An 11,011-nucleotide genomic window follows, 5' to 3' on the forward strand; every position below is an offset into this window, starting at 1 on the left:
ATTTTGAGCCGGGGACTAGCAGTAGCGCTCATATGGAAAACGTGCTATAGCTAACTTATCTATAGCGCGCTTCAGTGAAACCGCTACTGCTAATGGAAGCAATTATATCAAAAATATACATTGGTCATCATTGATCTTTTTGTGTATAATCTAAATAGTCAACATGAATCCTCATTGTACCTGTATAGGTACAGGCAAGGATACATATTGCAACCACAAATCATACACATATAGTTCAATGAAGACCAAGTGCTCGAGATAGGTTGAGAAGTAGCATATTTAAGGTGGTAAACACCTTGTTCGCTTAGCAGTATGGGACTAAACTTAATTAGTTGCGGTGATACTTAGCAGTAGCGTGTTTTGAAGAAAACCGCTGCTACTAAGTTCTTTAGCAGTAGCGCGTCCATGGGAAGGGCGCTACTACTATATCTAGCCTGGGGGCAACACCGTGGCAATTATAGTAGTAGCGCTCTTTCACCTAGAGCGCTACTGCTACTTAGTCATTAGTAGCGCTTTTTTCTAAAGCTCGCTACTGCTAATTAGCAGTAGCGTTTGTTTTTAAGCCGCGCTGCTGCTAAGATTCTGTTTATAAGGTTTTCCCTAGTAGTGATGGTGGGATAGACAAGGTTGCTTCTTTGTGAACCCTTCGTGGGTGGAGCCCTTCGTGGACTCGCGCAACCGTTACCCTTCGTGGGTTGAAGTCTTCATCAACGTGGATGTACGATAGCACCACCTATCGGAACCACGTCTCAAAAATCTCCGTGTCTCCAAATTGCGTTTGCACACTCCAATATCATCTCTTTACATTCTTGCAAGTTGCATGCTTTACTTTCCGCTGCTCATATACTCTTTGCATGCTTTCTTGATATGTATTGTGATTGTTAAACTCGTGCCAAAAACTCCACTTCAACTTAAAGAAATTAAAAACTACAACTTTTAGCACTTAGTGTCTAATCACATCACTCTAGACACCTCTTCTCGATCCTTTCAATTGGTATCGGAGCATTGGTCTCCATTGCTTTGGTTTAAACACCATTGGAGGAAGATGGATGGGTTTACTTTGGTGAGTCTTAAACATAGAGTGCCTATACTTGATGGAGAATATTTTCATGAGTGGAAAAATGAAATGCTTGAGATTTTCAATGAATATCATTTGAACAAGTACATTACTAGCCATTGTGCACCTCATATTGATCCTTTGTATCCTACCCTTGATGAGTCTATTGACATGATCCACAACCTTAGAACTGTTAATCTTATCATCAGAGGCTTGCTTAGAAACTTGATTGAATGTTTGCCTACTCTTAATTGTGCCTACACTATATGGAGATTTTTTGAGGAACGCTTTCCAAGTTATTCCTTGAAAAATCTAGATGAAATTCTCCATAAGTCTATTGCCTTGATTAAGATGAGTTCCAATGATCCCAAATTTGGTGACTGCTTATTTGAGCTTACTAATCTTACGAGTGCCAAAGGAGATGTTGGAATCATTAGCAATATCATTTCCAATGTCACTGAACTCGGTATAAGGAGGTATCTGTGATTCCCATGTCACTAATACAAAGTCACCCTTAGGACGAAGGGAAGGATTCTCAATGATCTCTCCAATCCTTATCTTGGGTAGTTTCCTGGCTTCAGTTCGAGGAGGCATAAGGTGTAGTGGAGCAGCGGGGGAGGGAAGAAAGTTGGTGAAGTCTACTGCATATCGTTTTTTGAAACGGTCTGATGGATGCTCACCAAACATTGACAAGTTGTTCTTTGTCACATTCTTGTATCTCTTCAATATGGAGAGCCAGAACTGAAGTCTTAGATTTGTCCTCAACCCATTGGTAAGTGAATATGCTGCCACAAATGACCTGTCTAACAATTTGATGAACTCTCCTGCTAACAGTGTCAGCTTTGGGTGGTCCTCACTGTGGGCACTTCCAAATGCTAGTGCCTTAAAGAGGTAGCTGTACTCCTCATCTGGTAATCTACTTAGGTGAATTGGCTTCACAGTACCATATCTAGTCAAACTTTCCATCCTACTAATGATTATAACCTTACTTTCTGTGCTTATGGATGTCACTGCCCGGTAAAATGATTTCCAGTCCTCATCATTGACCTCTGAAACTAATTTAACAACGACCAATGCCCTCCCTGTGCACCTTTCTGTCTCTACCATATGGAAGTTGTCTCCATTGAAGTGCAAAATTGAAGAGAAGTAACTACGGACCTTTTCATCATTGCATACATGTGCTACCAGAGTTTTCTTCCCGACTAGATAGCCACCGATGATTGGAAGTACAGATGGAGAAGCACGAGGGTTCTGCTGCAACAAGAAGTTGATAACTTGTTGCTTCTCAGTCCAACGACCGAACATACAGTTGTCAACATAAAGATATGTGTCATAGGGTCTGCGAAACATGGGTTCACACCCACCCAAAAGTATGACAAACTCTGTGATATTAGAAACAACGGTCTCTAAATTTAACAAGGCATCTTGTAGGTCACAGTTGTTATCAACTTGGTGATTCGATACACCAGCATTTGCACGGGAGCGCTTCAAGGGAGTGGCAAGATATGAGGCAAATGAGCCAGAACTCATCACTTCCTTAGTGCCCTCTCTGATTAGTTGGTTGCACTTGAAGGTGTCTAGTGCATGATAACCATGGTACATAGCCCTAGCTACCATCTTCAGTTGCAGAAGCATACCAGAGTTGGTGATGTACCTCCCATCCGCCTCCTCGACAACCATCTGAGCTCTTAGCAGGAGTTGCTGCAACCTCTTGGCATGTTTCTCCTCCGAGCATGGCGCTTCTGAATACCTCCCGATCAAAAAGGAGAAGAATCTGCTAACAAGGTCACCTGCAGCCGCAGACAGAACAACTTCCATTGTGGGAACTTTTGGTTGAGTGAGTACTGAACTGAAGGGGAATGCTGATGTTGAACTAGAAAATTGTTTTGCTTTTCACCTTGTAGAGATCGGGTTTCAAGGTATATATAAGGTGTAGTTGAGATAGATGCATGCATGGCATTGCCGCGTACCGTGAAAGACCAGCTGGTGTCTCTCCGCCAGCCAATCTAAATTTGACTCGGGGTCAATGGTTAGCATAAGGTGGAGGTAGTGCACACCACAAATCCATGGTGGGATCTTAGGAGGTCTAAATCGTTGTGGAGCTGTAAGCACATTGTGTGTTTTAGCTGCAAGTCTACAGTCTACATAGTACAATGTGTTGCTTTTATGCAGATTCTCCCATCTTCGGTTGACTCAAGGTCTTCCCATCGGGATTGCATGACTTGCTTTTGCAGAAGTCCTCTAGCTGCTATGACCTGATGGTTGTCCGTACAGGCAGTGGCCAAGTGGAGCTAGCAGGATGCCACTATGAGGCAAAGTGGCAAACATAATAGACTGGATGAGTTGGGATGAGTTGCTTCAAAGACCTTGATAGATTCAGCGTCATGATGGTAGCACCACAAGCTTGTAGAATCGCTTTGTCGCCCTTGAGTTCTCATGGACAGTTACTGCTGGAATTCTAGTGTTCTGCAAGCTGAAGCAAAGTAAGGAATTTCATTGCCTGAAGAAGCATCCTGCATGGAATCTGGTAGATGCGCGACCACCGAAAGGTACTCAAATCACAAACTTACTATTGATTATTTTTAGCTCTACTCGAAATCACTCTACATGGCTTGCTTGTAGAACAAGCACGCACTGTCATCCTCAGAAGATCTTGAGAAGGCCGCGTAGATGGAAAAGAAAGTTTCTCAGATGTCGGCAAAAAAAAATAAATCTTAATCAGGGTGCTGGCCCAAGCAACACCATGTCATGTTACTATCTGCATCATGTTTCAGTGGACCTAGCAGGATGCCATGATGACGCAAAGTGGTAAACAGAATAGACTAGGTGAGTTGCTGAACCCAAAAAACATGGGTGGGTGGCCTGGGATTCAAAGACCTTGAAGATTCAACATAATCATGCTACCACAACAAGCTCGTAGAATCGCTAGCTGCCCTCGAGTTCTCACAGCAAATACTGCTGGAATTCCGGTTTTCAGCAAGCTGAAGCAAGGCAAGGGATTTCATTGCCTGAAGGCGCATCCTGCATGGAATTTGGTAGACCAGTCTGGCTCTGTTTGGTGAGCAACGACAGAGAGGTACTTGAAATCACAAACTTCCTTTTTTTTAAAATAAAATCCTTCTACTCAAAATCACTCTACATAGCTTGCTTGTTTTGAATACTAGATGATACTCCGCATGTTGTTGCGGGAATATTTGCAATACATTTCGATGATATGTGATTTCTATGGAACGTGAATAGTGATACTACGAAAACTAAAATTGCAAATCCATATGCTTTATTGTAAAATATCTAATATATATTTGCATGTTGAGGTGGACATTTTCATGTGCATGAATGCATGTTGTGATGGGCCTTTTGCCATGCATGTTGCTTGATGATGTGGCATGCTTGCATGTTGAGAGAAATATGTTAGTGGGGGCTAGCTTTTTAGATATAGAAGATGTATGCACCATCTCCTGAACAAGGTTGTAACAGCGCCATGTAGAGTGTTTTCCTGGTAATGTAGTAGCAATGATCAGAACAAACTTCACCAAAGTCATAGATTCATTGCCTGCCAGGAATAAATATTACACGAAAAGACGCAGTTTGTACTTTATACCTTGAAATGCCTCAAATTAACTAGACAGTCATATACATCTCTACCAGATCTTAGACACTAGCAAGTTGGTCTGAACTTTCAGCTGGTGTAGCATTCCACTGCTTCACAGGCAATTCTTCAGACTCCATCTCAATTAGCATGCATTAGTTTTAGCACTACATTATTATTCTACATCAATCACCTAGCATATAGTAGAGGAGCCTCAACTGAAAGGGATTCACAGCGCTGATCATCTAGCATGAACCACGGGATTCAAAGCACTGATGAAGTGTACTTTGTCTCATACGGATGGGCGTCAGCTGGATCTCATTCCCACGGGTGTCACGCATTATCTTCGTGATACTGACAGTAATGCTGTCAGTGCTGGGCGCGACATATAAGGTACCGCCGTCCTCCGCCGGTGGCCACCCGTTGGAGAGGGTGGTGCTCCTGACCTGGAAACGCGAATATTGCTGCCAATCCAGGTCGACCTTGCTCGAGCCAAGTTGGCACCTGAACTTGCGCCCCTTCTCCGTGGTGGCGGCGGCATCAGGATCTACGCACAACACTGAGGCGGCATTGCCGTAAGGTGGCGGCGCTGGAGTGAACTTCACCAGGAAAAAGGGGCTCCTGTCTCGCCTGTGGAGAACATGCACTCCTGCTTTCACCTCCAGTGTGAGCTTAACATTGTACTCCAACTCGGTGGATGGCCACATATGACCGCCGGTAAGATGAGCCAGGAGTGCGACGGTGGAGCCGGCGAAGTTGCAGCCAGGTTCCGGACAGAAGCATGGCGCGTGGGGGCATGACTTGCCATGATCCTCCACCTCGTGATAGTGCGTCTTCACGGTGCACCCGTATGTGACGTTGGCGCAAGGGATGTGTAGGGACTCCAGGATTTTGTCGAGCGCGTTGCATCGGTTGTACCCGCCGGGGAGGGAGCACGTGTTGCAGTTCTCCTTGTTTATGAGTTTGCCATGGCACGGTGAGCAGATCACATGCCCAACGACGCACTGTGTGTCAACAAGAAAACACATCATGATTTATCCTGAAGTCCTGTTTGAAAATGATGAGCATGCTGAAAACAACAGTGGGGAACCATGCAAAACTTGATTGACCAATTTGTTCTTGGAAATGTTGTGCTGGTGGCAGAACTCACTACATAATCTTTGAACAAGGATACAATTCGCTCGCCACAGGTATCCCCAAGTCAAGGATGCTCTCGATTTGTATTGGCGTTTTTGGAGTTGAGGAAAAAATTGGTGTTAGTTGTAGGATGGAAGTGGCCAGATTATCTGGTCTGGAAACTAGGCAGAATTATCTACATTCTGTAGCCAAAAACAGTACTTGAGTGCTATCCGTTTACACGGCAATAAGCTTGTCACAGGTTGCTTACCCTCCACAATTTTTTTTCGCACAGTTAAGTTCCTGACTAAAACTCGGAAGATTTTTTTTTTGAAAGCAAAAACTCGGAAAAATTTGTGCCCCTAAGGGATAGAACGGTGAGAGCAATCTATTGTGTGTGTGTGTGTGTGTGTGTGTGTGTGTGTGTGTGTTGTTCCTTGGGTGTAGAAACTGATCCCCTTTTCTTTACTTTGTCATATGGCAAGCAAATACAGTATTTGTGTAGGTGATTCAGTATGTATTTGAATTTAGCCGTGCCTTTTCCCTATCTGTGATTTTTATTTTATTTCTGATAAAGGTGTGCGATTCCTCTGTGTATCAAAGAAGGAAACACACCATGGTTTCATATTTATATGCATGCTTGTGAAAATGAAAATGCATGATCTTCTTCAGTTCCAGTTCAGAGGTTGCAGGGGGGCAACAATGAAGAACGAATAGTAGCGAAGGCAAATGAAGAGAAGCGCCGGTGGAGGATGAGAGACCTGGAACACCGGAGGCCGGAGGGGGTCGAAGCAGATGGTGCAGTCGAGAACATCCGGGTCGATGATGCCGCTGATGCCTGCCGCCGCCGCCGCCATCTCGCTCATCTGCTCCGGCCGCTGACGGTGATCCCCTTTCCTCCTCTTGTTGCCGCTGCAGCTCTCCTCCATTGCTCATAGGCAGCTGCGCTACTAGTCCACCACCACAACTTAGCGGTGAAGAAAAATCCGTGGCTTGCTCCATACGCTGCAGCGTGAGTGCAGGGTGTACTAATTACCTAGCCGTTGTGTGCATTGACGTGATGCGTCGAGGCAGGGGCGGGGAAGAGGAGGCTAGTACTAGGCTATAGTACTATCTAAGCTAGCCGTTCCTTTTTTGGTTTTGAAATCCGCGGTGATGCTCCGGTTTTTTTTCATTTCGGCTTTGGTTTTCAGGAACTTTTTGGTCATATATTCTTATGTGGGTTCCTCGAGAAAGGTGATGACGTGGCTATTCTGCACCTGGGCTGAGGGCATGAACAGTAAACTGGTTTAAACAGTGAAAAAAATTCAACAAATCCGAGTTTATTTGTGCTGGGAAAAAGTCTCATTTGCATGATGCTCGTTCAAAATTTGGTGAGGTTTGTACATTTGAGGAGCTCGTGGTAATTTTTTTATGGATGAGACTTCTGAAAACGACACTGCTCGCAACCGATTTTGTCTTTTTTTATCACGAGCTCCTTGAATGTCTATACACTCTGAGATTTTGCACCAACATCATGCATTTGAGCATCTTACGCCATAAAAATAATTCCATTTTTTTTGTCTGCGTTTTTCTTACCTTAACTGTTAACCAGGTGTAGATGAGTCCTAGCACCGAATTGAATTTTCGATCTACTTCAAGAAATAGTATTAAACTATACCTAGACATCCCTTATGCCGGGCCTAACAAAGCCAGAAGCAGAAAACCTAGGCCCAGGTCCAGCCTGGCCTGGCCGTCAGACCTAGAATTGAGGCCCATCTGGTGCGTCAGTGAAAAAGCACGGCGACCCTTGGGCCGGGGCTCTTCCCTAAATCGCAATTATAGCAGGCCCAGCCTTCGGGCTCAAAACCTAGTCCCAGGCTTGGCCCGCGGGCAGGGCCGGGCCCATAGGTGTGCACACTGTGCAGCCCGCACAGGGCCCATAAATTTTATATAGCCCTATATACTGAGTGCTAGGAATTAGAAGGGAATCTGGGCCGCTGTCGCTGATTAGTTGAGCTCCTGGACTGGATCGCGGACATGCTAAAATCCACGTGGTGGCGGCAGTTTCCAAAACCCGCAACTGTGGTGCTGCGGCGGCGGTGTGCAGGAGTAACAATGGAAACTTCATGGGCAGTTCAGCATTGGTGATACATGGGATAACTGATGCAGCAACATTAGAAGCTATTGCATGCAGGGAAGGTCTTGCTCTGGCACAAGATTTACTATTGACTGATTTTGTTATAGCATCGGACTCCAAGCAAGTAGTTATTGATATTAAGACAGCAAGCAATGGAAGCTACGGAGCAATCATCTCGGAAATTAGAAATCTTTTAGTAGGGTTCAATTGTAATATTACTTTCGAAAGCAGAGCGTCTAATAGCAATGCCGATAGGTTAGCCAAGTTTGCACACTCTTTGGATAGGGTAGGCATTTGTGGTTTCTGGAACCCCATGATTCTTTTTGTATCCCACTTAACGTGGTTTTTGAGCAATAAAAACTTGGTTAGCCCCTAAAAAAAGCAGATCATGGCTTTCACTAAAGAAAAAAAAACGCTCGATCATGGTCTGGTGAGCGTGCGTTGCTCGCATTTCCAACCAGCACCGCCTAACATTGCGACTTTGCGATGATCGCGAACAGACTTCCATCCCTACTCCGGTCCCTGCCGCCTCGCAATTCTTGAACGAATCGAAGTGAATAGCCTAATACCGGGAAAAATCGATCGCTATATTGACATACGAACACGTCACGTGTATCCTCGACGCCGGGGTGATGCACAACAACTCACGTCGAAGGAAATTTGACCAACAACGCGATACGCAAGCCAATAGTTGGGCACTTTCGAGACCCGAAACCTCGCACACCCGGGAGGGACCCTGTCAAGGAGTGCGACGGCTATGGGCTGCCTTAGGTCGATTCGCTCGCCCCTAGAGCCTTGGGATTCACAGCTCTCAAACTCGAGGAACAACGAAGAACGAGAGAGAAAAACGGTGGGGAGATAAAACATAGATGAAAAAGTAATATATTAATTTGTTCGATTATGTGTTGTTCAATCGGCCGTCACCCCCAACATATATAAGAGGCGGCTGGACTTTCTGTACAAGAAAATGATTCGACTAGGCTCTCCTTACATGGAAAATTACATCAATTCACGTCCTAGAGTCATAATTCTATTCCAACTCTGATTCAGTCTGAATCTGGCCCAATTTTCTGCTTCCCTCCTTGCGCGGGCCGTAGAATGTGCATATGACCTCAGATCAAGACGACCAATATATCAAATCTCTGCGTCTCGACGAGACAGACAACTTTCATGTTGATCATTTTTCCAAACAAGGCCATCTTGAACACTCGACGAAGCCATCTTTAACCTCCAGTCGGACTCGGTCTTGCAGCTAACTGTACTGTCCGAGTCTCGTAATGAATTTGCAGGCCGTATATTATCTCAGTTGATGACAACTCCAAAACCAAAGTTTACCGTTTTGACGATACGCACAACTTCCGTGTTAAACACTTTTCCATCTGAGGTCATCTAGATAACCTTTCGGGCACATCTTTAGCTTTTGGTCGGAGCACTCGGATCGCTCAACTGGACTTCTTCACTCGGATGACAACTTTCACTAGGATGGCAAAATTTTCACTTGGAAGACAATCTTTCACTCGGATTATTATATTTTCACTCGGATGACAATCTCTTACTCGATCGGCAAGCTTTCATTCCGATGATAAGATTTTCACTCGGATGTCTATATTTTCACTCGAATAACTATATTTCACTCGAATGGCAATCCCTTACCCGATCGGCAAGCTTTCATTCCGATGATAAGATTTTCACTCGGATGACTATATTTTCACTCGAATGACTATATTTCCACTCGGATGGCAATCTCTTACTCGATCGGCAAGCTTTCATTCCGATGATAAGATTTTCACTTGGATGACTATATTTTCAATCGGATGACTATATTTCCACTCGGATGACAATCTTTTACGCGATTGGTAAGTTTTCACTCGGATGGTAACCTTTTCACTCGGATTTTCCGACTGAAAACATAACCTGATCTTGATTTGCCTCTCCAGGTCGCATACGGCCTCGGATTGAGATGATTTATATATGAAAATCGATCGTTTCAACGAGACGAAGCTTTTTCGTGTTGAAGGTTTTTCGATTCAATGCCATCTTGATGGCCAAATGACTCGCGCGACCTATCAGATAAGGTGTCTGGTATCTCGCGTACGAGAAAAGGAACCCCATCTCGCCGGCGCGCGCGTTCTCCCTCGTCGTCGGCCCCCCGCCTGCCCTCCTCGTCTCTCGAGCTCATCGACACCCTCGCCGCCCTCGCCGGCCGTCTTCGCCGGCCGCCATGGTCGCCGGTCCCAGCCCTGGGCGGTCGTCCTCGTCGCCGGCTTCGCCCATGCAACAGCCCACCCCTGCGGTTGTAGCTTCTGTGGCAACCGTTGTAGCTCCGGTGGCGACGACCGGAGCTCACCGGCGTGCTCGCCGGTCTGCTCGCTGGTGCTTATCCCCCGCTTGCAACAAAAAATCAAGCCCCGGGGGAATATGCCCAGTGCTGCAACCGACGACGGAAAAAGCTACAATCGCTGACGAAAAAAGCTTCAACTAGCTATGAAAAAAGTTTCAACTCGTACGACGGAAACTATGAACGACCAAAGAAAAGTTACAACCGGTGACAAAAAAAGCTTCATCTCGCTATGAAAAAAGCTTCATCCGACGATGAAAAAAGCTTCAACTGTGGAGCCGTACCCATGGACGACAAACGAAAAAGCTGCAACCGGCGGTTACAAAAGCTACAACGGGCAATGAAAAAAGCTTCAAACTTATTGTCTTAGCTGTGAACCCCGCGATGACGATGACACCGTTTTGCTGCAACTATAGTTTGGTTTTGCTACAAACGGCGTTGAAATTTGCTACAACCATTATCACAGCTACTTGTGCTGCTTCACCGAGCTCCCATGCCTGCCCATGGCCATCGTCGTTTTGCTGCAACCGTAGTAGATTTTCGCTACCACCGATGATTGAATTTGCTACAACTGGTTCCACCGATGATTTGTAGTCTGCCATGGCTGGCTGCAGCTCCGGCGTGGTCGGGTCCGGCGAGGTAGGCAGAGCTCCGATGCATGCGAGGGAGGCGTCGCCGTGGTAGCACCCCATAGCACCGGTTGCAGCATCTCCCGTTGTTCACCGCCCCTCGATCGCTGGCGAGATGGGATGGTCGCCGGCGAGCTCCGAGCGGGGAGGGGAGCGCGTGGCG

At 45.7% G+C, this 11,011-nt stretch overlaps 2 protein-coding genes across 2 annotated transcripts in view; one reads left to right on the forward strand and one right to left on the reverse strand.

The window, feature by feature from the left end:
• Nucleotides 1–6,709, reverse strand: part of LOC119271804 — a 14,035-nt gene extending 7,326 nt beyond the window's left edge. Inside the window, exons 1-3 of the mRNA XM_037553484.1 lie at nt 6,524–6,709; nt 5,044–5,650; nt 1,516–2,847 (exon numbers count right to left, since the gene is read on the reverse strand). Coding sequence (XP_037409381.1) covers nt 1,516–2,847; nt 5,044–5,650; nt 6,524–6,691 — 2,107 coding nt within the window. The 5' untranslated portion in view covers nt 6,692–6,709. The remainder of the gene's footprint in view (nt 1–1,515; nt 2,848–5,043; nt 5,651–6,523) is intronic.
• A 4,110-nt stretch (nt 6,710–10,819) lies between these two features.
• Nucleotides 10,820–11,011, forward strand: part of LOC119271805 (16.9 kDa class I heat shock protein 1-like) — a 1,729-nt gene continuing 1,537 nt past the window's right edge. Inside the window, exon 1 of the mRNA XM_037553485.1 lies at nt 10,820–10,858. Within this exon, the coding sequence (XP_037409382.1) occupies nt 10,820–10,858 (39 nt within the window). The remainder of the gene's footprint in view (nt 10,859–11,011) is intronic.

Source organism: Triticum dicoccoides, chromosome 3A (genome assembly GCF_002162155.2).
Source record: "Triticum dicoccoides isolate Atlit2015 ecotype Zavitan chromosome 3A, WEW_v2.0, whole genome shotgun sequence".
Lineage (NCBI taxonomy): Eukaryota > Viridiplantae > Streptophyta > Magnoliopsida > Poales > Poaceae > Triticum > Triticum dicoccoides.